At 39.1% G+C, this 26,756-nt stretch overlaps 1 protein-coding gene across 23 annotated transcripts in view; it reads left to right on the top strand.

Annotated features, from left to right (window-relative positions):
• Nucleotides 1-26,756, top strand: part of MIGA1 (mitoguardin 1) — a 96,525-nt gene that overhangs the window by 17,514 nt on the left and 52,255 nt on the right. For 22 of the 23 annotated variants that reach the window (XR_010582642.2, XR_012418466.1, XR_012418496.1 and 19 more), the window contains 5 exons: nt 7,638-7,815; nt 10,215-10,351; nt 13,638-13,764; nt 18,084-18,217; nt 19,472-19,595. Coding sequence is in view for 15 of the 23 variants with exons in the window: in XM_074003279.1 (XP_073859380.1) it covers nt 7,638-7,815; nt 10,215-10,351; nt 13,638-13,764; nt 18,084-18,217; nt 19,472-19,595 (700 nt within the window). In the remaining 8 variants the exon portion in view is untranslated. Of the gene's footprint in view, nt 1-7,637; nt 7,816-10,214; nt 10,352-11,539; nt 11,764-13,637; nt 13,765-18,083; nt 18,218-19,471; nt 19,596-26,756 lie in introns of those variants that run through there. The other variant, XM_065533401.2, reaches the window with a different exon arrangement.

Below are 26,756 nucleotides of genomic sequence, written 5' to 3'. Positions count from 1 at the left end.
ACTTTATTTAGGTTTTATTAGTTTTTTTCCACCTTACGTCCTTCAGGATCTTATCTAGGTTCCCACATTGCATTTAGTTGTCAAGTTTCCTTAGTCTTCTCCAATCTATGACAGTTCTTTCAGTTTTCCTTGGTTTATATGACCTGCTGCTTTTGAAATATATAGGTTAGGTATTTTGCAGAATGTCCCTCAGTTGAGTTTGTCTATTGTTTTCTCAGGGTTAGATTCAGGTTATGCATTTTTGGCAAGATGTCACAATATCGGGATACATGATGATGTCTGTGTGCCTTGTTACTGGTGATAGTAGCTTTGATCACTGGTCAGGCATGGTGTCTCATTCCTATAATCCCAGCACTTTGGGATGATAAGGTGGAAGGATTACTTGAACACGGTGATGCATGTCTGCAGTCCCACCTACTCTGGAGGCTAACGTGGGAAGATTGCTTGAGCCCTGGAGTTTAAGGCTCTAGTGAGCTGTGATCGTACACTGCATGCTAGCCTGGGCAACCAAGCGAGACCCTGTCTTTTGAAAAAAGGCACACACACACACCCCTTGATCATTTAGTTAAGGATGTGTCTGCCACACTTTCCCACTTTTTCTCTGTGGTAAATAAGAAGTTTGGAGGTAGATACTTTGACACTATAGGACATTTTGATTCTCCTTAAATTTTTGCCCACTAACTTTAGTACTTATTTTGATGCTGCCTTCAGGTTTTTTTTTTTTTTTTTTTTTTTTTTTTGATGGACTCTTCTTGCTCTGTCCCCCAGGCTGGAGTGCAGTGGCGTGATCTCAGCTCACTGCAACCTCCGCCTCCCAGGTTCAAGCAATTCTCCTGTCTCAGCCTCCCGAGTAGCTGGGACTACAGGCGCATGCCACGACACCCAGCTGATTTTTGTATTTTTAGTAAAGATGGGGTTTCACCATACTTGTCAGGCTGGTCTGGAATGGCTGACCTCAGGTGGTCCACCTGCCTTGGCCTCCCAAAGTGCTGGGATTTACAAGTGTGAGCCACTGCGCCCAGCCAGCAGTTGTTACTGAAGTGTTTATTGGTGATTTCCTATTTCCTTCATTACTTCTACATTTATTACTTAGAATATTTCTTTTCTTTTCTTTTTTTCTTACTTATTTTTTTTTTTTTGAGCTAGTTTCTTGCTCTGTTGCCCAGGCAGGAGTACAGTGGCACAGTCATGTTCTACTGCAGTCTCAAACCCCTCGGCTCAAGTGGTCCCCCTACCTTAGCCTCCCAAGTAGCTGGGACTATAGGTGCCCACTGCTATACCCTGCCAATTTTTGTATTTTTGTTAGAAATGGAGCTTCACCATGTTGCCCAGGCTGGTCTCAAACTCCGGCTCAAGTTTGAGTGATCTCTCCACCTTGGCCTCCCAGAGGTGTGAGCCACCATGCCGGGCCTGGTATATTACTTTCTTTCTTTTTTTTTTTTTTTTGAGACAGAATCTCACTCTGTCGCCCAGGCTGGAGTGCAGTGGCACGATCTCCGCTTACTGCAACCTCTGCCTCCTGGGTTCAAGCGATTCTCCTGCCTCAGCCTCCTGAGTAGCTGGGATCACAGGTGTGCACCATCATGCCTGGCTAATTTTTTTTTTGTATTTTTAGTAGAGACGGGGTTTCACCATGTTGGCCAGGCTGGTCTGGAACTCCTGACCTCAAGCTATCCACCCACCTCGGCCTCCCAAAGTGCTGGTCATATTGATACTTCTGACTTCAGTCCAACAACAGAGGTTTCATTTTAGCATTCCTAGTTGGATCAATTATGACTTGAATTGGCACCCCAATACTCCTCTTTTTTTTTTTTTTTTTTTTGAGATCGAGTCTCACTCTGTCGCCCAGGCTGGAGTGTAGTGGCGCGATCTCGGCTCACTGCAAGCTCCGTCTTCTAGGTTCACGCCATTCTCCTGCCTCAGCCTCCTGAGTAGCTGGGACTACAGGTGGCTGCCACCATGCCCGGCTAATTTTTTTGTATTTTTAGTAAAGATGGGGTTTCACCGTGTTAGCCAGGATGGTCTCGATCTCCTGACCTGGTGATCCACCCGCCTCGGCCTCCCAAAGTGCTGGGATTACAGGCGTGAGCCACCGCGCCTGGCCTTAATTTTTTTTTTTTTTTTTTGAGACAGAGTCTCGCTCTGTCGCCTGGGCTTGAGTGCTGTGGCCAGATCTCAGCTCACTGCAAGCTCCGCCTCCCGGGTTTACGCCATTCTCCTGCCTCAGCCTCCCGAGTAGCTGGGACTACAGACGCCCGCCACCTCGCCCGGCTAGTTTTTTGTATTTTTTAGTAGAAACGAGGTTTCACCGTGTTAGCCAGGATGGTCTTGATCTCCTGACCTCGTGATCCGCCCGTCTCGGCCTCCCAAAGTGCTGGGATTACAGGCTAGAGCCACGGCGCCCGGCCTTTTTTTTTTTTTTTTAAAGAGATGGAGTCTCGCTTTGTCACCCAGGCTGGAGTGCAGTGGTGAGACAGTAGCTCACTGCAACCTCCAACCCCTGGGCTCAAGTTATTCTCTTGCCTCAGCCTCCCAAATAGCTGAGACTACAGGTGAGTACCACTGCACTTGGCCCCAGTACTCTTTTGAGAAACAAATTTACCAATAGGTTACAATGTTTATGTCTAACTCTTTTTTTTTTTTTTTTTTGAGATGGAGTCTTGCTCATCGCCCAGGCTGAAGTGCAGTGGCACGATCTCGGCTCACTGCAAGCTCCGCCTCCCGGGTTCATGCCATTCTCCTGTCTCAGCCTCCCAAGTAGCTGGGACTACAGGCGCCCGCCATCACGCCCAGCTAATTTTTGTATTTTTAGCAGAGACGGGGTTTCACCGTGTTAACCAGGATGGTCTCGATCTCCTGACCTCGTGATCCGCCTGCCTCGGCCTCCCAAAGTGCTGGGATTATAGGCGTGAGCCACTGCGCCCGGCCAAACGAACCCCACGTTTAACACTTTTTGTCAGTAGCCTTACAATATCCAGGCAAAACACTGTCACTTAGGTCAGCACCTTTCTTCCTCACGCCCTTCAATGTGCTTCATTTGGAACAAAGTTTGTTTTACTTTTCACAGCCTGCGGTTTATCTTGGGATCCATCTGTGATCCCATATCCTGGTTGATTTTTTTTTCAATTGACATGGAGCACAATTTATTCTTTGTTGTGTCCAGTTCTGTGTGTTTTTACAGCTGTGCAGTCATGTGTCCATCACCACAGCACCAAATAGAACAGTTCTTCATCCCCAGTTCCCCTGTGCTGCCCCTTTGTAGTCACCTCTGACCCCTAGCTGCCTTTGATGTTTTCTGTCCCTATAGTTTTATCTTTATCCACAGATGTCATATAAATGGAATTATACAACATATAATCTTTTGAAATTGGCTTTTTCCTTTTAGCGTAATGCATTTGAAATTCATCCACATTGTTGTTTGTCTGAATAGTTTGTTCTTTTTTGTTGATGAGTTACATTCCATTGTATGAGTGTACCACAGTTTATCTGTTCACCTATTGAAAGGCATCCAGGTTGTTTCTGATTTTAGGTGATTATGAGGTCAGACATATTTTCTCCTGTGTTTTCTTCTAGAAATTTCTTCTTTGAATGTTCTTTCTACCTTTGACAAAAATGGATTGACTATATGTTTGTGTGTGTTTCTTGCAGGCTGTCTATTCTATTGTATTAATCTATACATCCACACTGTATTGCCTGTTGCTTTATAGTTAAGTCTTGAATTCAGCTAGTGTGAGTACTACAACTTTGTTCTTTTTAAACTTGTTTTGGTTCTTTTAGTTCCTTTGCCTTTTCTTAGTTTTTTAAAAATAGGCTTATCAGTATCTACAAAAAATTTTTCTGTGTTTTTTGTTTGGATTATGTTGTTTATATAGATCAAATTGGAGAGAAAAATTCCTATAATCCATGAATATGATGTCTCTCTCCTTTTATCTTCTTTGATATCTTTTGTGTTTCATTGTTATCTGGCACAGATTTTATTAGATTTAGCTCTAATATTTTCCTTTTCTTTTTCTTGATGCTATTATAAACAGCATTACTTTTTAAAATTCAAATTCCAGTTGCTTATTGCTGTTATGTAGGAATACAGTTGATAGTGTATATTGACTTTATATTCTGTTATCTTGTGAAACTTACCTACTAGTTATAGGAGCTTTTTTGTAGATTCTTTGGAACTTTCTATATAGACAGCTGTATCATCTGTGAATAGTTTTACTTCTTCCTTTCTAATATGTATTCCATTTATTCCTGTTTCTTAACTTTTTGTACTGGCTGGTACTTCTAATATGACATTGGTAAAATGACATCCTTGCCTTGTTCATGATCTTATGCAGAAAGCATTTAGTCTTTCACCATTAAGCATGATCTTAGCTAAAAGTTTTAAAAATAAATACCCTTTATCAGATGGAGGAATTTCCCTTTTGTGTTAGTACCCTAGAGTTACCATAACAAATTACTACAAACTTGGTGACTTAAAACAATAGAAATTTAATTTTTTAGTTATGGAGGATGAAATCACAGTGTAGCAGAGCCACACTTCCTCTGAAGGTTCTAGGGGAGAATCCTTCCTTGCCTTTTCCAGCTTCTGGTGACTCCAGACATTGTTGACTGTAGCAGCATGGATTAGTCTGTTCTCACTCTGCTGATAAACACATACCTGAGACTGGGTAATTCATAAAGAAAAAGAGGTTTAATGGACTCACAGTTCCACGTGGCTGGTTGAGGCCTCACAATTATGGTGGAAGGCAAAAGTCGAGTCTTACATGGTGTCAGACGAGAGAAGTGAGAGCCAAGTGAAAGGGTTTCCCTTATAAAAGGATCAGATCTTGTGAGACTTATTCTCTACCATGAGAACAGTATGGGGGAAACTGCCCCCATGATTCAGTTATCTCCCACTGGGGCCAACCCACAACATGTGGGAATTATGGGAGCTACAATTGAAGATGAGATTTGGGTGGGGACACAGCCAAACCATATCACAGCATAACTTCAGTCTCTTTACATGGCCTTTCCCTTTGTGTATTTATGGTTTACAAAGATACTGTCATTGGATTGAGGGCAATATGGTCTCATCTGAATTGTTACCTTAATTATATCAGCAAAGACCCTATTTTCAAATATGATCACATTCTGACATTCCAGGTGGACATGAATCATTCTGGGACACTATTCAACCTACTACACCTTCTATTCCTAATTTGCTGGGAGTTTTTAAGTAATCATAAATGGATGTTGAATATTTTAAAGTGTTCTTTTCATGTCTGTTGAGATAATATTATGACTTTTCTTTAGTTGATATTATGGTAAGTTACATTGATTTTTAAATGTTGAACCAGATTTGCATTCCTAGGATGAATACCACTTGGTTATTTATATACTTTTTAATATATTGATGAATTTTATTTGTTAATATTTTGTGAAAGTTTTTTGCATCTATCAGTGAGAGATTTTAACCTATAGTTTTATTTTTTGTGATGTCTTTGTCTGGCTTTGATATTAACTGTCCCCAACTTAACAATTTTTTGACTTTATGATGATGCACAACCATTGCAAATTTGACGTAATGTATGGTATTCAATAAATTACATGAGATATTTAAGACTTTATTATAAAAGAGGCTTTGTGTTACATGATTTTGCCCAACTGTAGCTGATGTGTTAATAAGTGTTCTGAGCATGTTTAAGATAGGCTAAGCCATGATGTTTGGTAGGTTGGGTTTATTAAATCCATTTTTGACTTATGTTTTCAACTTAGGATGGATTTATTGGGATATAACTCCATCAAAAGTCAAACAGCATCTGGACTAGATTGATAATATGATTGGGAAGTATCCTCATTGTGTGAAATTGATACTGTTTCTTCTTTAACTACTTGATATAATTTGGCCTTCAGTTTTCTTTGTTGGAAGATTTTTCACTATCTATTCAATTTCTTTAATAGATATTTAACTGCTCATGTTACCTTTTTCTTTTTTCCCAAGTGAGTTTTCATTTTGTCTTTCAAAGAATTTGAATTTATGGACATAGAATTGTTTATAGAATCCTTTTTACAGACCTTTGTGAGGTCTGCAGTGATGACTCCAATTTTTTTTCTGATTTTGGTAATTTGTGTCATTCTTGCTTTTTTTTCTTAATGAGACTGGCTAGAGGTTTTATTAGTTTTCCTTCCAAAAAAACCAGCTGTTGGTCTTACTGGTTTCTGCTTTAATCTTTATAATGCTTCCTATCTCCTGCTTGTTTTAGGTTGAATTTGTACTTCTTTTTTTCTTAAGTCGAAAGCTTAGATTACTGATTTTATATCTTTCCCTTTTTAATATAAGCATTTAATGGCATAAATTTCTCTCTAAAGTTAAAGATGCATCCACAGTTTAAGGCTTTTGTTCTTTAATGGGGATAGAGGAGAAAGGTTCTGGTGCTGGTTCATGCTCTCCACAGAAGCTACTGTTTCCCTCCCTCTGTACCATTAGGGAGACTTTCGTAGGACTCTTTCAGTATTTTCTATGAGTGCCTGGTGATTTTTGTTGATAAGATATGCAGAAAAGGTGTGGATTTCACCTACATTTGCAGCACCTCTCTCCCACCTCTCAACAGTATGTACTTTCTCTACCAGTTTTGAAACCATGCTTGCTGACCTCTTCTTGCTAATGTTCTGCTGTGTTTTGTCCATGTAAGCCAATGCTAATGTCTTATCTCTCTGCAAATGCCTGTCTCATTAGTTTAGGGGGCAATTGGTTGCCCTCTGATCTCCGTATTCTGATGGAGTCAGAATACTTTATTTTGGTGTTAGAAGGTTGGAAGTGACATTCTTTCCAGCTCTCTACATTCCAAGCCTTAGCTTTATTTTAGAATTCCTTTGCTTTTAGTTATTTAATAGTATTTGTCTCCCAAGAGAAAGTTAATCACTTCTTGCTCTGATGTTGTACTTATATAACTTAGTACTTGTATAACTGTATTTATCACATTGTGCTGTAATTATTTGCCAACGTATCTGTCTCCACTATTAGCACACTGCTTGAGGGAAATAGACAAGCATATGCAGAATGCAAAATCTGTGACCTCCATATATCTAGTGCTTCCTGATTGGTTGTAGGCACTTATTATGTGCTCATAGAATAGAATTACAGTAAGATTTTAATTCATAACACAGTCCTGGTACTTTGAGATTCTGAAGAAATATTTGTTAAATAATTCGTGAATAAAATGGCTTATTTAGAAAGTATTTAGAAATTGATTTAGCTTCTATTTCCTCAGATTTCCAGATAGTTTTTTTAAAAGCTCAGTTTAATTTAATCATCCATGTAATTAAAAATCTTGCTGTGATTCAGACAGAAGATTCAGTTGTGTGAATTAATCCTTAATTGCTCAAAAAATATTAATGGGGTTGAATTATTTTCTGCTCCCATTGACTTTGGAGTAATATTGTTTACCTGAAATCTTCAGAGTAGTGAGTAATAAATTACAACATTTTAAAATATTTTTAAAAAGTAAAATTGGGCTAGCTTGTCATTGAGAGAGTAAAATGATATTCTCTTGTTAGTAGTTAGAAATAGGTTGGATTAAGAGTGAGTTTAGTTATTAGGTCCTTCTTTTAACTGAACAAATTAAAGAGATGTTTTTCAATTTTAACTGCATCTTTTCCAGATCAAATTTTCTCCAGTGGCTAAAAAGTTGTTTGTGGTAACTGCAGTGAGTGCTATATCTGTAATTTTTCTGGCCCATCACTTTAAAAGAAAACGTGGAAAGAAGAAAGGAAAAATATTACCATGGGAACCAGAGCACCTCATACTTGAGTACACTAAAAGAGCAGCATCAGACAAAGGTATGTGGAAATAGTTGAATTAAGTGTACAAAAGGAATTTTATGTGTAAATCATAACTGCAATACAGTGATTTCGGTCTTTAAGTCTCCAGAATTTTCTTCCTAATATATTATTTAACTCAAAAGTAATACAGATTTATTTTAGAAAGATTAGAAAATGTAGATAAGCAAACAGAAAAAAATTAAAATTACTTAACATTCTGGTACCCAGAAATAACTACTGATAATACTTTCACGTATATCAGTCCACTTATATTTGCATTTAAATGTCATATTGAGACATAAAATGTTATATACAAGTAAATTATTTATGTATTTTAAGTAAAATTGTGATCAGACATTTTATAACCTGCTTTTAAGATATTTGACAGTGTGTAAGAATGTCTTTCCAGATCAATAAATATCCCTCTGTGCTATCATTTTTAATATATAACTAGTGTTAATTTGTACGAATGTACCCCAATTTAATCATTTCCCCATTGTTCCCTTTAGGATGTTTGTGTTTTTCTTATTTTGCATATCGTTGTCTATTTCCTTAGCATGTAGAATTCAAGAAGTAAATTGCTGTCTTTTAAAGGATCTTTAAGTTTTGTTAAAGATATCGTATGAGGCCGGGCGCGGTGGCTCACGCCTGTAATCCCAGGACTCTAGGAGGCTGAGGCGGGTGGATCACGAGGTCAGGAGATCGAGACCATCCTGGCTAACACAGTGAAACCCCGTCTCTGCTAAAAAATACAAAAAATTAGCCAGGCATAGTGGCAGGCGCCTGTGGTCCCAGCTACTGGGGAGGCTGGGGCAGAAGAATGGCGTGAACCAGGGAGGCGGAGCTTGCAGTGAGCTGAGATCATGCCACTGCACTCCAGCACTCCAGCCTGGGCCACAGAGCAACACTCTGTCTCAAAAAAAAAAAAAAAAAAGATATCGTATGAATAAAAATAATTTCTTAAGCATGCTGAGTTTCTTAGTTTTTTATTATTTAGTGAGTGTGTGGTATGCTTTTGTGATTCAACTGTCCAGCATACAATTAATGAGTGACATTTTGTACCAAGTGCAGTGAACATTGCAACAGTAATGATTGCTGTCACTTGCTAAGATTTTATTAGGTCTCAGGTAAGTGCCATATATTCAGTGCTTTATTTAACTTTACAGCAATCCTATGAATTAGGACTGTAGTCTTGTTATTGTTTCTATTTTCTACATAAAGAAAACTGAGATATGCAAAAGCTAAGTGACTTGCCCAAGGTCATATAATTTATAAGTGCCCGGGTTTAAATCCAGGAACGTCTTAACTGCTGCATTAAGAAAAACTAAGGGCCGGGCGCGGTAGCTCAAGCCTGTAATCCCAGCACTTTGGGAGGCCGAGACGGGCGGATCACGAGGTCAGGAGATCAAGACCATCCTGGCTAACACGGTGAAACCCCGTCTCTACTAAAAAATACAAAAAAACTAGCCGGGCGAGGTGGCGGGCGTCTGTAGTACCAGCTACTCGGGAGGCTGAGGCAGGAGAGTGGCGTAAACCCGGGAGGCGGAGCTTGCAGTGAGCTGCGATCCGGCCACTGCAGTCCAGCCTGGGAGACAGAGCGAGACTCAGTCTCAAAAAAAAAAAAAAAAAGAAAGAAAAAAAGAAAAACTAAGGCCGGGCACGGTGGTTCATTACTGTAATCCCGGCACTTTGGGAGGCCAAAGCAGGAGGATGGCTTGAGCCCAGGAGTTTAAACCAGCCTGGGCAACATAGTGGGATTACATCTCTACAAAAGTAACAGTAAAAAAATTAGCTAGGTGTGGTGGCACATGTCTGTTGTAGTCCTAGCTACTCAGGAGGCTGAAGTGGGAGGATCACCTGACCCCGGAGGTCAGTGCTGCAGTGAGACGTGATTGCACCACTGCACTCCAGCCGGGGTGACAGAGTGAGATATTTTCTCAAACAAAGAAAAAACAAAAGACTAAGATATAATGTCTGCCTTAGAAGAATTGATAGATGAGTAGAAAAGACAGAAGTATAACTAATCACAATGCAATGAGATACGGGTAAGGTTTTGATGTAATTCAGAAAAGGAAATGCCTGTATTTTGTTAAATTTACAGTTTAATAAAATTGTAAGTTTAACATAGTCACCAGTATTTTTATACTGATTACAATAGACCATTCAACTACCATCCTAATTTATTAGGTAAACATTCTATTCTTCATTTCAGAAGCGATTTTAGCAGTGTTAAAAAAAGATTATATAAAGATTTAGATTTTAATAATGGTGTACATTTAATAATTTACACAATTGAGTGATGTGTGTTTTAAAATTAGGAGCTTTCTGGATGAATATATTATAAACTCTGAAATCTTTACCTGAAATTTATCATTGGCATTATTGATACTTTTAATATCAGTATGTTTATGTGATAGGTTCAAGTTGTTCCAGTAGCAGACAGAATTTGACATTATCTTTAAGTTCTACCAAAGACAAAGGATCTCAAGCTTGTAACTATGCTAATGGAGGACTTTTCAGTAAATATTCGGGTTCTGCACAGAGTTTGGCCTCCGTAAGTACAGAAAAAATATTAATTTAAAAAATTTTTGTTTATATATCTTGGGATCTATTAGTTTAAGTGTCATATACTTATAGTTCTTAGTATGGAAATAATCTTAAAAAATCATCTGATTAAATCTGCTTTGTTTAGGCAAATAAAGTACCTTTTTGCTGACTATTCAGTCAATTTGGTTCTAGGTTTATTTGAATAAGTAATGTGGTCTCATGGGGTCCTGTGAAAATGGTGTTGATGTGGAAGTATTGCTTCAAAATTAGATGTTCTTGTTTTCACTTATTTGTGGGAGCTAAAAATTAAAACAATTGAACTCATGGAGATAGAGAGTAGAGTGATGGTTACCAGAGGCTGGGAAAGGTAATGGGGGGTGGAGGGGAAGTGGAATGGTTAATGGGTACAAAAATATAGGCAGATAGAATAAATAAGATCTAGTATTTGATAACACAACAGGGTGACTGCAGTCGATATAATTTATTATACATCAAAAAATAACAAAAAGAGTATAATTAGATTGTTTATAACACGAATAAGGGATAAATGCTTAAAGGTGATGGATACCCCATTTACCCTGATGTGATCACTACACGTTGTATATATCAAAATGTGTTATGTACCCCGTAAATATATACACCTACCATAGATCCACAAATATCAAAAATTAAAATTAAAAAGAGTCATTAAAAAAAATTAGCTGTTCTGCAAGAAGCTGGACAATGCAGCCAGACTTTGTGCTGGACCACAGTAATCACTTGATGAGCCTACTTAGATGAAAGTATTTGGTTTGCTGAAGCCAAGTGTGAGGTTCTTCACCTCCTTTTTTGGATCATTAATACGGTATTGAATGACAAGCAGGAGGCTGCCCATCTTTATTTGGAGCATTAATATTAATGCTGATTGACAAGTGAGGAATGAAGTTAGTATTTGTTTAAATTGAATGTGATTTAAACATTAATTTAAAAAATGGGTAGAATATGTACCTGCTATTAAATATAGAACAGGCAAAAGAATATACAGTGAGAGCTGGGTGCTATGGTGGTACCTATAGTCTCAGCTATTCAGAAGATTGAGGCAACATCAGTTCAGTCCAGGAGTTCGAAGACAGCCTGGGCAATGTAGCAAAACCTTGTCTCAAATAAAATAAAATAAAATAAAATAATAATAAAATAAAATTAAATAAAATAAATAAAATAAAATAGTGTTCCTGATCCATTCACTTCCCCTCCATGGAGATAAGCAACATTAACAATTTCTTTTTGTTTCTTTTGAGATGAAGTCTCGCTCTGTCGCCCAGGCTGGAGCTCAGTGGCATGATCTCAGCTCATTGCAACCTCCACCTCCTGGGTTCAAGCGATTCTCCTGCCTCAGCCTCCCAAGTAGCTGGGATTACAGGCATGTGCCACCACACCCCGGTAATTTTTGTATTTTTAATAGAGATGGGGTTTTACCATGTTGGCTAGGCTGGTCTTGGAACTCCTGACCTGGTGATCCACCCACCTCAGCCTCCCAAATTGCCAGGATTACAGGCATGAACCACCGTGCCTGGCCTGTATTCATTTTTTCTTCATAGTTTATAGAACACCATATTCTATTCTGTACCTTGCTTCCATATTTCATTGGAATCTATAGCTGTACTATTCTGTAATGCCTAAAAATGTACTAAAGTTTTAAAGGTTCTTCTAGGATAGGAACAGCTAGATCAAAGGCCTGCAGACTTTCAGTTCTTCTGTGAAACCAAGTAGCATAATGGAGAATATGCCTATTGTTTTTTCTTTTTTTTTCTTTTTGGCAGTGTATTGATGGAATATACCTATTCTTTTTTCTTTTTTTCTTTTCTTTTCTTTTTTTTTGTTTCTTTTTTTTTGAGATGGAGTCTCACCCTATTGCCCAGGCTGGAGGGCAGTGGTGTGATCTTGGCTCACTGCAACCTCCACCTCCCAGGTTCAAGTGCTTCTCCTGCCTCAGCCTCCCGAGTAGCTGGGATTATAGGCATGCGCCACCACATCTGGCTAGTTTTTGTATTTACATGGTTTCACCATGTTGGCTAGGCTGGTCTCGAACTCCTGACCTCAAATGATCTGTCTGTTTCAGCCTCCAAAGTGCTGGGATTACAGGCGTGAGCCACTGCGCCTGGCCAGAATATGCCTGTTCTGTAATGTGGATTTCCTCAGTGTCTGCGAAGTGCCTCATCTGAATTTCCTCAATTGAAAGTTGAAGCCCTTGTTGACTAGAAGTAGATAAGGCGAATTTGAGGATAATAGTATAACAAGTCTTTAGAATCACTGTACTGTACTTGCCTAACTGAACACGTCATTCCTCTTTTGTTAAATCTTACAATTTAACAAAAACATAAATTTAGCATAGTTGCCAGTATTTTTATACTGGTTACAGTAGACCATTCAAATACCACTCTAATTAATTAGATGAATATTTTACTCTTCATTTCAGAAGCAGCATAATCTGTAGGCTGTATGTTGTAACTTGTTGCTCCTAGGCTGCAAATCTGTATCACATGCTACTGTACTGAATAATGTAGGCAGTTGGAACACAATGGTATTTGTGTATCTAAACATCTCTGAACATAGGAAAAGTACAGTAAAAATACAATTTTGTAATCTTACAATAGGGTTGACTGTTGTATATGCAGTCCATCATTGACCCAGATGTTGTTATGTCAAAAGTGTCAGATGCCAGCAGAAAAGCCAAATGGAGTCACCTAAAAGGCAAATGATAATGTGGGCTTAGATTTCTCAAAACTGAACTGGAATTAGGACAGAACTGGGATTAGGGATTTGAGAATCACCTGCATAGAGGTGATTGAAATGATTTGTTCAGTGGACCTTGCTAGTAAAGGGCATTTACAAAGATGATAGTGGCTTTTTTATTTTAGGTCTCATTTAGCAGAGAGTCAGCATTGTAAAACATTCTAAAAGAAAAATAAGCTAGCTAGCTTAAATCAAAGTATGTATAGATAAAATTTATAAGCGAATGCTTAAAACAATACATGATATAAACGTAACTGCCTGATTTCTGATGTAAATAAGTGATTCAAAATATTATTCTACTTGTGTATTTTTGAGCAAACAGGCTTATAATAGAGTCGTGATTTCTAAGAGTCGTGATTTCTAAGTCTGATTGAATATCATCAGAATTATTTCTTCATGTGGAAATTACCTGGATTGTCTTACCACTAATAGGATTTATAAAAGTAATTTGTAAATATGAAAGATCACAACATATTATCATGAGAGAGATTTGAAGTAACTTCTGTCCATCTTAATTTCAGGTCCAGAGTGTCAATTCTTGTCATAGCTGCGCCTGTGGCAATTCTAATTCCTGGGACAAAGCAGATGAAGATGATATTAAACTTGTTAATATTCCTGTGACTACTCCAGAGAACTTATACTTAATGGGTAGGAATGAGATGATAACATTTTAAGATATTGTGCTCACATTTAATTTGTTTTGTTTTTGTTTTTTATTTATCGAGACAGACAGGGTCTTGCTCTGTCTCCCAGGCTGGAGTACAGTGGCCCAATTACTGCTCATTGCAGCCTCAACCTCCTGGGCTCAAGTGATCCTCCCACCTCAGCCTCCTGAGTAGCTGGGACCACAGGTGCATGCCACCATGCCCAGCTAAATTTTTAAAACATTTTTGTAGCGATGAGGTTTTGTCATGTTGCTGGGTTGGTCTTGAACTCCTGAGCTCAAGCAATCTGCCTGCCTCAGCCTCCCAAAGTACTGGGATTACAGGCATGAGCCACCGTCGTCAATGGTAAGTTGAAATTAAAGAACAGTGAATTGTTCTAAGAGAAGCAACTATAATTTTAAATGTTCTTATATCCGTTGTATCTGGTCTTCATAACATTATACATTGTATTAAACTAATACAACAAAATTAAAACAACAGAAATTTATTCACTCAGAGTTTTGGACGCTAGAAGTTCATTATCACTGGGCTGAAATCAAGAAGTCAGTAGAGCCATGCTCTCTCTGGAGGCAGGGGAGAATCTTTTCCTGGCCTCTTCCAGCTTTTGGTGGCTTCCAACTTTGTTTGGCTCGTGGCCACATCATTCCAGTCTCTACCTTTGTCTCCGTGTCACATTCTCTTCTGTGTGTATCAAATCTCCCTATCTCTCTCTGTCTCTCCCTTTTTTTTTTTTTTAAGACAGAGTCTCACTCTGTTGCCCAGGCTGGAGTGCAGTGGTGCAACATTGGCTCGCTGCAACCTCCATCTCCCAGGTTCAAGTGATTCTCATGCCTCAGCCTCCCAAGTAGTTGGGCTTATAGGTGTGCACCACTACCCCTGGCTTAATTTTTTGTATTTTTAGTAGAGACGGGGTTTCACCATGTTAGCCAGGCTGGTCTTGAACTCCTGAGCTCAGGTGATTTACCCGCCTCAGCCTCCTAAAGTGCTGGGATTTCAGGCATGAGCCACCTCACCCAGCCACCCTTCTCTTGTAAGGACACTTTTGATTAGATTTAGGGTCCACCAGATAAACTAGGATAATCTCCCTGTGTTGGGATTCTTAATTACATCTACAAAGATGTAAGATGTTACCTTTATTTATAAGGTAACATTTACTTATTCTAGGAATTAGGACCTGATCTTTGGGTGACCATTATTCAGCCTACTACACTATCTTCACCTAATCTGTTGACTGTTATGTAATGAATCTATCAGAATTCACTTTACTAAATATGTTTTACCTAGCTATCATTTGTATTGTTATATCCAGAAAACAATTTTAAATAGAAAGAGGCCTTCTGTGTTTCACATCTCAGTATTTCTTGACTTGACCATGAACATGTCTATGGAGCCTCACTGGAGCCTTGGAGAAGAACCAAATGAACTTGTTGTTGAATCAGAAGATTCAAATGCTTTTCCCTATTCTCTATTCTTTTTCAGGCTATCTTCCTTTTAATGGAAATGCATACTAAACAGAAAACAAAACCAGTAAACTTGATGTGGCCCTGGCCATTGAGCAGTAAAGGGTTGATGGCTCTGTGTAGAAGGACTGAGTGCCTCAGAATGCATTCCTGCTCTCTAGAATAGTTAGACTATATCATCTCCAGTGCCATCACTGCGGGTACTCCTGTGGGGAAAGAAGGTCTCCAGAGAGTTAAATTCACTATGTTTCTAGATTACCCTATGTCTAGAAAACTTACACTCACAGCTTCTGTTAATATTACAAGTTTATGGCTGGATATGGTGGCATGTACCTGTAGTCTTACCTACTTGGGAGGCTGAGGCAGGAGGACCACTTGAGCCTAGGAGTTCAAGGTTACAGTGAGCTAATTGTGCCACTGCACTACAGCCTGGGTGACAGAGAGAGCCTTTTTCTTAAAACAACAACAATAACCCAGAATATTAAAAATTCAAATTGAAGAAATACAGAGTAAAACTAGAGACGCCACAGGGGGTCTTTGTGTTATAGGATTAAGATTGCTAGGACCCCTGTGGATCACCTGGTATCATCACCCATCTGTTTCAATTCTCTTTATAAAATTGATGACATTAAAAAAGATTGGTGACCTATATTTGACTTGCTGTTACAAAACTGATGATATTTGGTAGTCTGAGCTATGTTCTATAGTGAGGTATACATAGTACTTCTTGAGGAGACAAGTTTTATCTTTGTATTATACAACTCTGCTGTAAAATAATTCTTCCTGAAGCCAAGTGTGGTGGCACATGCTTGTAGTCCTAGCTACTTGAGAGGCTGAAGTAGGAGGATCACTTGAGCTCACAAGTACAAGACTAACCTGGGGGAACATTGTAAGACCCCATCTCTAAAAGAAGAGACCAAAAAAACTAAAAAAAAAAAAAAAAAAAAAATTCTTCCTGTGTTCGTATGTTCAACCCAAATAATAAATGTATAGAAGGGATAGTGTGAGAAAAGGATGAAGGAATTAGAGTTGCGTAACTTGGAGAAAGGAGACTAGATGGTGATATAATTGGTTTTTATGTGCTTAAATGTTTTAGGAGGAAGATTCAAAAGCTATTTTTTGCTACAGAAAATCAAACAAGAAGGAAAGGCCTACATTTCATTTTAAGAAATTTTAGGCCAGGTGCGGTAGCTCACACCTGTAATCCCAGAACTTAGGGAGGCTGTGGTGGGAGGATTGCTTGAGCCCAGGAGTTTGAGATCAGCCTGGGTAACATAGTGAAACCTCATCTCTACAAATAAATAAATAAATACTTTAAAAAAATAAAAGAATCTGGGCGTGGTGGCTCACGCCTGTAATCCCAGCACTTTGGAAGGCTGAGGTGGGTGGATCACCTGAGGTCAGGAGTTTGAGACCAGTGTGGCCAACATGGTGAAACCCCATCTCTACTAAAAATACAAAAATTAGCTGGGCGTGGTGGTACATGCCTATAATCCCAGCTACTCGGGAGGCTGAGGCAGGAGGTTGCAGTGAGCCGATATGGCACCACGGCACTCCAGCCTGGGCAACAGAGTGAGACTCTGTCTCAAAATAATAAATAAATAAATATGAAATTTTATTCATTTAGGATTGTAGGTTCTATAGGTAATTGAAGAAATTACTTGAGAGGAGAGGTATTTTTTAGCTACCGTATCTTAAAAACATCGAGAGAATGACTTGCCCAGACTCTTAAACAGCTTTTAAAGATCTTTTTCTTTAATATTTAACATTTTAAAAATACTTTAAAAGTTGAAGTCTTAAACTATTTTTGTTTTGTTTGAAGTACATAATTATTTTTGTAAGCCTTGTTTTTTAATTTTGAGAAAATCACATGTTCCTCTTTTTTCCCACAAAGCTTTCTGTCAGCAAAGAAATGAAATTCCTGCTTGGACTATAACTAACTTTTGATGGGTTCATCCAGTATCTTGCAATTTTTAACTCTGGCCCACCAATTTATCCAAATCAGCCTGTTGGGATCGTAGTGGTTCAAGACACCCTTTAGGGGACAAAAGGTGGAAAAGACTTATTTTAGATTTCTGTATTATTATCTTTTCTTCAGCTTTACTTTCTTTTTTTTTTTTGAGATGGAGTGTTGCTCTGTAGCCTAGGCTGGAGTGCAGTGGCGCAATCTCGGCTCACTGCAACTTCTGCCTCCCAGGTTCAAGCCGATTCTCCTGCCTCAGCCTCCTGAGTAGCCATGATTACAGACACGTTTCACCACACCTGGCTGCTTTTTGTATTTTTAGTAGAGATGGGGTTTTACCATGTTGGCCAGACTGGTCTTGAACTCCTGACCTCAGGTGATCCACCCACCTTGGGCTTCCAAAGTGCTGGGATTACAGTCATAAGCCACCGTGCCCAGACATCTTCAGCTTTACTTTCTTCTGAGAACTTATAAACCAGGTAGCTTTTTGTAAACTGGTTTCTTCCCATTAGTTTTCCTTTTAATTTGCAGGAATATTTTGAAACATAGTTATGTGACTATAAAAAATAGCTATTACTGTGTAACTTTTGATGAACTCATGATATTCCTTTAGAAAAATTCTGAGCACCATATACATTTGTATTATAAAGAAATGAAAACATATTGGCCATTTTGTCTCTCTGATTTTTGGTTAACCAGAACCATAGGCTGAGAATATATTGGGAAATTAAGATTCTACCATGAAATGATGTATGATTCTTTAGTGTCAAAATTTGACTGTGCCATTGGTGATAATGTACGAAAACACTTCAGGCCCCAAATAATTTTATTTTGGCATTGGTTTTGCTCACTTAAAATTGTTCTGTTCTTAATTTTTAGGTATGGAATTGTTTGAAGAGGCATTGCGTCGATGGGAACAAGCTCTAACCTTTCGCAATAGACAGGCTGAAGATGAAGCCTGTGGTTCCATTAAACTGGGTGCAGGAGATGCCATTGCTGAAGAAAATGTAGATGTAAGGGTGATTTATTTGAGTGGTCTTCATAATATTAGAAAAATCAAACAAATCTTTTTTTTTTTTTTTTGGTAGAGGTAGGGTCTAACTATTGTTGCCCAGGCTGAGTCTTGAACTCCTGGGCTCAAGCGATCCTCCCACCTTGTCCTCTGAGTAGTTAGGACTATAGGGATGCACCACCATGCCTAGCTAATTTTACATTTTTTGTAAAGATGGTGTCTCACTATGTTGCTCAGGCTGGTCTTGAACTCCTGGCCTCAAGTGACCCTTTCACTTTGGCCTCCCAGAGTGCTGGGATTATAGGCATGAGCCAAGGTGCTGGCCCAAAATATTTTTTAATGTTGATTCAGTGTATTTGCTTTATGTTGTTGTATTTAATAGAACTGTTTTTTTCTTCTTCCTTGGGACTATGTGGGGTATTTCTTACTGGTCTTTTTCTATTCAGGTAGTTGTTACATGCCAGATTTACCGTTCATCAAGTTTATTGACTTTCCCAGGATATGCAAAATAAGCAGATTGATTTCTAAAGGATTTTTTTTTTTTTTTTTTTTTTTAAGAAATGGGGTCTTGCTTTGCTGCCCAGGTTGGAGTACAGTGGTTGTTCATAGGAACAATCATAGTACACTATACCCCAGAACTCCTGGGCTCAATCAGTTTTTCTGCCTCAGTCTTCCAAGCAGTTGGGACTGCAGGCACGTTCTACCTTGTCTGGCTTGGAATTTTTTAAAGTTTGATTTGTACTTTGGGATTAATTAAGTGCCATTATGTTCATAAAAATCACATAAAGGTGTAGAGCTAGACTAGTCCTTATTGATTATTTAGTTAAGCTAGTGGTTCTCAAACTTGCTAATGCATAAGACTCACCTAGAGGACTTGTTAAAACCCAGATTTGGAGGCCCCACCCCATGAATTTCTCATTGACTAGGACTGGGGTGGATCCTAAGAATTTGTATTTCTACCAAGTTCTTGGGTGATAATGAAGCTGCTGGCTCAGAGACCTTACTTTGAGAACTCCCAATCTAGTCTAACTCCTTAATTTTATAGGTAAAGAAACTAAATCACTAAGAACTAAGGTAATTTTGCCACAGACACAGCTATAACCCAGGCCTCTTGACTTCTGCTGCTTACTCTTTCCACTGTCAGTAGTTTTTTATATTACTCACTTTCTTTGCCTTTTATTTAAAAGTGGGAAAAATATTTAGAATTTTAACATTAGAATTTAATTTGTTATGTGTACTTTTTCTCTCCTTGTAGGATATTATTAGTACTGAATTTATCCATAAACTCGAAGCTCTACTGCAAAGAGCCTATCGTCTCCAAGAGGAGTTCGAAGCTACCCTTGGGGCATCTGATCCTAATTCCCTTGCTGATGACATTGGTAAGATGGATATTTCATATGGCATTTATGAAATGTTTGCTTTTCTTTTATATCCTTGGAATCATTTGCGTGTCTGTCTTATGTATTAATAAGTTACTTACTTAAATAGCCAAGAGAAAAAAATTTTGTCATATTTCTTTTTTCTTTCAGTTTTAATTTTCAAATGAACTAATGCCCTTAAGATATAAATTCAAGAATTTATCATAGGCAGGACTGTGACATTATTTTAAAATGTATTGTGGGGGAAAAAGTCTAGTTAAGAGTGTTGGAGGGAGAAAAGAATAAACAAAAATATACAGAGACTCACCACTTCGGAAATATGCATGTAATATTACCTAAAATACTTGAAAGAATTATATATGTTGAGGCCCACTTAATCGCAGGATAGCTGTTGATGTAAGTAGTCAATACTTCATTATGGGTCATTACCTTTGTTGCTTTAAAGAGAACAGAGTTTTAAAGATACTTTTTTAAAAGTTTTTTATTTTTTATTTTTTTGAGACAGGATCTCTGTTGCCCAGGTGGGAGTGCAATGACACAGTCACAGCTCACTGCGGCCTTAACCTATTGGGCTCAACTGATCCACCTGCCTCAGCCTCCCAAGTAGCTGGGACTAGAGGCACATGCCACCGTGTCTTGCTAATTGAAACTTTTTTGTGTGTGTGGAGACAAGGTTCTTTTTTTTTTTCTTTTTTTCTTTTTGAGACGGAGTGTCATTCACTCTGTCACCCAGGCTGTGGTGCAGTGGCATGATCTCGGCTTACTGCAACCTCTGCCTTCCAAGTTCATGCAATTCTCTTGCCTAAGCCTCCTGAGTAGCTGGGATTACAGGCATGTGCCACCATACCCAGCTAATATTTGTATTTTTAGTAGAGATGGGGTTTCACCATGTTGGCCAGGCTGGTCTCCACCTCCTGACCTCAAGTGATCCACCCACCTCAGCCTCCCAAAGGTGAGGTTCTTGAATGAAGTCTTGGAAGAAAGGAATGATTAAAGTTGCTTCTTCAACTTCTATAAATGCCCCCAAAGAAAGAAAGAAGACAAAATTATATGGTTTTTTTGGTCAAAAATTTCAGTCTTTTTAGTATGAAGAGGATTATTATTTTCCAATTAAAATAAACGCTAAGAAGTTTTAACGTTTTCCGCATTAGCACTGAAAGCAGCTGAACTTTGAGATATTTACATCTATGCATTTTGAGTTCAGGTGAAAGATTTTGTTTCTATTAGAATTATGAATTACTGTGTGTATGGTCATAAGGTTATATGAAATCTCTTTGGTCTCTGCTTTGTTGTACTATTATTGTCACCAAACATTATTTATTAGACTTGAGTGTTTTTTAATAGCTTCTCTGCTATTAGCATAGGCATACTGTTTTGACATACCTAGGAGATTACAGTCTAGAAAAAAAGTAGGCAGTATTCAGATCAACAAATACAATTTGTCAAAGCCTTATATTAATTTTTTCTACAGTTTCTTTTGTAACTTTAATTAGAATGTTATTTATGACAGTAAGTAGGAGAAAGAACAGAGAAAAGGAATTTTTTAAAACCTCAAATGTAGAATGAGAATGGAACAACCAGAAAAGTTAGAAAAGTGGTGAAATGGCAAGGAATGCCACAGAGAAAAGTAAGTAGGAAAAAATTATAAGGAGGAAAGAGGAAGAGGATCCTGGGACTTTTAATGTCTTACTCTAGGAATGGAAGCTTTGTCTATACTGTCTAATCTTTGGCAGTTTCTTTTAGTCTCATTATAAGGATCTTGTGGATGTGTAGTTCTTGTTCTTTTAGTCTTGTAATATGTATCGCAGATTTGGTTCTGTTTGGCATGCCTGGGCACATTTTTTCTATATCCTTCTGTAGCGGTTGGCTGAGTCTCTTATTTCTTATTTCTTCAGGTTGAAAAGATTCCTTGGGTGCAGTCTCAGAGGTCTGCTTTAGATTCTTGTTGCTTTTAGAGAAGAAGACCTCTGGGCATGTGGCTTAGTTTCTGGGGTCTTCAAGTTGTTTCTGAGGCAACTATTTTAATCCAGAACCCTAAATGGATAGGGTGGGACCCACAGTCAGTCTGTGCATTTAGTTAGCTTAGGTTTGGAATAAGTTTCTGACCCCGTGCATGTTTTAACCTGAGCTGTCACTGCCTACTAGACTGATGTGCTTTTCCCTGTAGCCTTCCAGTTCATTGGCCTCCTGCTGCCCTGGAGATTCCAGTTAACGTGAAGCTGTTATATTTTGTTCGTTTTGGGGAATTGTTTGGATATTGCAAGTTTGCATTTTTGAGCTTCTGGATCAAAAGAACTGAATTTATGGCCAAGACTCAGGGAGCAGCTTTGTTATAACTGTTGCTTGACATTGATCAAAATTGCCTAGAAGTCAGTTAACTCTCCTCATTCTTTAAATCCAAAGTCATTGGATACATTTAACTTGAATTATTGAGAGGCAACTTAAAGTTAATAGTTATAAATTAAGATAGTCTAACAAATGCCTTCAGAGGCTTGGGGCGAATTTAAAGCAAGTATTGATCTGATGTCAGTGAATACTTCATTGTTTTGGAATCTGCTTTGTCTAATTTGATGAACTTCATTTTTTTTTTTTTTTTTTCTTGAGAATCTGGTAGGATTTCAAGGTTGGAAGAATTTTTTTTTTTTTTTTTTTTTTTTTTTTTTTTTAGCAGTCTTGCTCTGTCACCCAGGCCGGAGTGCAGTGGTGTGATCTTAGCTCACTACAACCTCTGCCTCCTGGACTCAAGCCATCCTGTCACCTCACTCTCCTGAGTAGCTAGGACTACAGGTGTGTGCCACCACGCACTGCTAATTTTTTTTTTTTTTTTCTGAGATGGAGTTTTGCTCTTGTTGCCCAGGCTGGAGTGCAATGGCATGATCTCGGCTCACTGCAGCCTCTGCCTCCTGGGTTCGAGCGATTCTCCTGCCTCAGCCTCCTGAGTAGCTGAGATTACAGGCATGCACCACCACGCCTGGCTAATTTTGTATTTTTAGTAGAAATGGGGTTTCTCCATGTTGGTCAGGCTGATCTCGAACTCCCGACCTTAGGTGATCCACCCACCTCAGCCTCCCAAAGTGCTGGGATTACAGGCATGAGCCACCATGCCCAACCGACACCCTGCTAATTTTTAAAAAAGTTTTCTCTAGAGATGAGGTCTTGCTATACAAGGCTGGTCTCGAACTATCCAGGCTGGTCTTGAACTCTTGGGCTCAAGCAATCCTCCCACGTCAGTCTCCCAAAATGCTGGGTTTGCAGTCGTGAGCCACCATGTCGAGCCAGGAAAGACTTCTTAGCCATCATCTAATTTCATCTTTCTCCCTGTGTGTAATAGCTAAGGGGAGCTAGTTAATAGTAGCTATTAGTTATTAGTACATCCGTGTGTCTTCTCTGGGTCAGGTACTGTTATATTCTGAATGAAAATTATCTCAGCGGGACATGGTGGCTTACACCTGTAATCCCAGCACTTTGGGAGGCTGAGGCAGGTGGATCGCCTGAGGTCAGGAGTTCGAGACCAGCCTGACCAACATGGTGAAACCCTGTCTCTTCAAAAAATACAAAAATTAGCTGGGCGTGGTGGTGGGTGCCTGTAATCCCAGCTACTCGGGAGGATGAGGAAAGAGAGTCGCTTGAACCCAGGAGGCAGAGGTTGCAGCGAGCCGAGATGGTGCCACTGCACTCCAGCCTGGGCAACAAAAGCAAAACTCTGTCTGAAAAAAAAAAAAGAAAAAGAAAATTATCTCAATCCGTACAACAATTTTTAGGATATAAATATACCTATCATTCCTATTTTTCAGAAGGGGAAAGTGAGGTACAGAGGCATTAATAACTTCCCCAGGGTTACACAGCTGTTAAGTGGAGGAACCTGAATTTGGACCCAGTCAGGCTAGCTTTAGAGTCCTTCCTTTCCTTTTCTCTTCCCTTTTCCCTTCCCTTTTCATTTTTTCGTTTTCACTCTTGTCACCCAGGCTGGAGTGCAATGAAGTGATCTTGGCTCACTGCAGCCTCCACCTCCTAGGTTCAAGCAGTTCTCCTGCCTCAGTCTCCTGAGTAGCTGGTATTACAGGCATGTGCCACCATGCCCAGCTAGTTTTTGTATTTTTAGTAGAGATGGGGTTTCACCATGTTGGCCAGGCTGGTCATGAACGCCTGACCTCAGGTGATCCACCCGCCTTGGCCTCCCAAAGTGCTGGGATTACAGGCAGGAACCACTGCGCCTGGCCCATTCTTTATTTTTTTGAGAGAGAGGGTCTGACTGTGTTGCCCAGGCTGGAGTGCAGTGGCTCGATCTTGACTCTCACTACAACCTCCACCTCCCAGGCTCAAGCGATCCTTTCACCTTAGCCTCCCAAGTAGCTGGGACCACAGGCACTTGCCACCATACCTGGATAATTTTTATTTTGGGTTGAGATGAAGTTTTGCCGTATTGCCCAGGCTGGTCTCAAGCTCCTGGGCTCAAGTGATCTACCCAACTTGGCCTTCCATACTGCTAGGATTACAGGTAATGAGCCACTGTGCCCAGTCGCAGAGTCCATTCTCTTAACCACCATGCTGTATTGTCTTACCACTTATAGGACAAACATCTTCTTTGAATGGGAGGATTAACTGTGAACTTTTTGTGGACAGAGTATGCCTATACCCAAAATTCCCTGTAGGAAAGGTCAGCTTAGAGCAGGCAGCCTGGAAATTCCACAGTTGACAGAGTAAGGAGACTTTTATTTCTGGTGGTAATATGCTTTTGTATAGGTCTTTTATTATTATTATTATTTTTCTTCCTCTATACTCATGTGGTGATCTGTAGTTAACTCATATGTCTTTCTTCCTTTCTCAGGCTTTCTAGGCAGATTTCATGCATTTTGTAGAAAGAAATTGTCAGGGTTTAATCCAAGAACAAAAGAGGCAAGCTATGTGAGATATAGGGCCTAACTGTGACCCTGAACTTAGTGTAGTGCTAATAAGTTACTCTGATGGTTTATCCTACATCTGTATGATAACTGAAAGTACGGACTGTGGATGCAGACTAACTGGGTTCAACTCCTGGCATTTCCATTTATCTGTGTGATTATAAAACCTAAGCCTTGACTTCCTCTTTTGAAAAATTAACATGTAGAGTACCAATTTTATAAACTGATTTTGAGGATTAAGTGAAAGTTCTAGGAACAGGGTAACAATGTTTATTGGCTCGGAATTTGGAACTTCTCTAGGACACTCTCAGGAAGACCATCATTTTACCTCTAGAATCTTAGGCTGTCGTTTTTGTTATTGTTGTTCTTGTTCTACCTTTCTGATCCAATATTTGCCAGTTTCAAGACGTTCTTTAAAATTTCTGGTCCACTGATGTCCTATTCATGTTTTCCAGTGATGCTATACTTTACTCCATTGAACAAAATTTCTTCTGTCCTTTTTAATGGGCCTTTGGGAAGAAGGAGAAGTACCTTCTTGAACTAGAAGGTAATTTGCCTACCATGTTCAACTATAAATTCTGGACATTAGGTCAGGCATGGTGGCTCATGCCTGTAATCCCAGCACTCTGGGAGGCCGAGGCGGGTAGATCATGTGAGGTCAGGATGGAGACCAGCCTGGCCAACCTGGTGAAACCTCGTCTCTACTAAAAATACAAAAATTAGCTGGGTGCGGTGGCGGGCGCCTGTAATCTCGGCTACTTGGGAGGCTGAGGCAGGAGAATCACTTGAAGCTGGGAGGTGGAGGTTGCAGTGAGCCAAGATTGCACCATTGCACTCTAGCCTGGGCGACAGAGTGAGACTCCGTCTAAAAAAAAAATAATAAAATAAAATAAATAAATTCTGGACATTATAATAATAGAGTCTAAGGTTTACATTAGCTTTTGTTGAACTTATGGTTAACAAAAGAACTTATGGTTAACTTTTGTTAACTTATGGTTAGCTTATGAAATTTCTAAGTTCTTTGTTATTATTAGTTTCTTACCATTAAGCCACACCTTCCCTCATTTATTCCTGCACAGTTGTTCTTTTGGACCAAGGATATAGGTACTGTATTTCTTATTCTTACTAAATTGTTAATTCTGAGTCATCATTCTGAATTGTTAAATAGTTTTAGATTTTTTTTTTTTTTTTTTTTTTTGAGACGGAATTTTGCTCTTGTTGCCCAGGCTGGAGAACAATGGTACGATCTTGGCTCACCGCAGCCTCTGCCTTCTGGGTTCAAGCGATTCTCCTGCCTCAGCCTCCTGAGTAGTCGGGTTTATAGGCATGCACCACCATGCCTGGCTAATTTTATATTTTTAGTAGAAATGGGGTTTCTCCATGTTGGTCAGGTTGGTTTTGAGCTCCTACCTCAGGTCATCCGCCCACCTCGACCTCCCAAAGTGCTGGGATTACAGTTGTGAGCCACCGTGCCCAGCCAAATAGTTTTAGATTTTGATTTGACATCCAATGTGTTAATTATTCTTCTCAACTTTGTATCATTCTCTAGTTTGGTTAGTTTTGTATAGTTGGTAATCAGTGCTGTCATTGAAATCATTAGTAAAATTTGTTAAAATGGGTAGTGTCAGAGTCAGAGACCTGAGGCATGACACTGTCAAATTTCCTTAGGTCACAAATCATTATTAAGATACTTTGTAAGCTTCAGTTATTCAAGGTGAATAAATTCTGGAGATCTAATGTATAGCATGGTGACAGTAGTTAATAATACTGTGTTGCATATTTGAAGTTTCCTGAAAGGCTAGATCTTAAATCTTACGTTACACACCACACACACACACAAACACACAGTCACTATGTAGAGGTGGTAGATATGTTAATTAGCTTGATTATGGTGTCATTTCACGTTGTATACATATAACAAAACAATCATACACCTTATACATACACAGTTTTGTATGTCAGTGATATCTCATAAAGCTGTTAAAAAAAAACAAAACAAAACACTTCATTCAACCAGCTATGAATTCAGCTTATTCTGTTTTACACAGTTTTCATCTTGATTATAAAGAGACCATGGGGCCGGGCACAGTAGCTCACACCTGTAGTCCTAGTTCCTCAGAAGGCTGAGACAGGAGGTTCACTTGAGCTCAGAAGTTGGAGGCTAGAGTGAGCTATGATGGTGCCTCTGCACTCCAGCCTAGGTGACAGAGTGAGATCCTGTCTCTAGAGAAAAAAAGCGTGAGAGAGATCATGGGATACT

Source organism: Macaca fascicularis, chromosome 1 (assembly GCF_037993035.2).
Source record: "Macaca fascicularis isolate 582-1 chromosome 1, T2T-MFA8v1.1".
NCBI lineage: Eukaryota > Metazoa > Chordata > Mammalia > Primates > Cercopithecidae > Macaca > Macaca fascicularis.
This window is presented reverse-complemented; position numbering and strand designations above follow the sequence as displayed.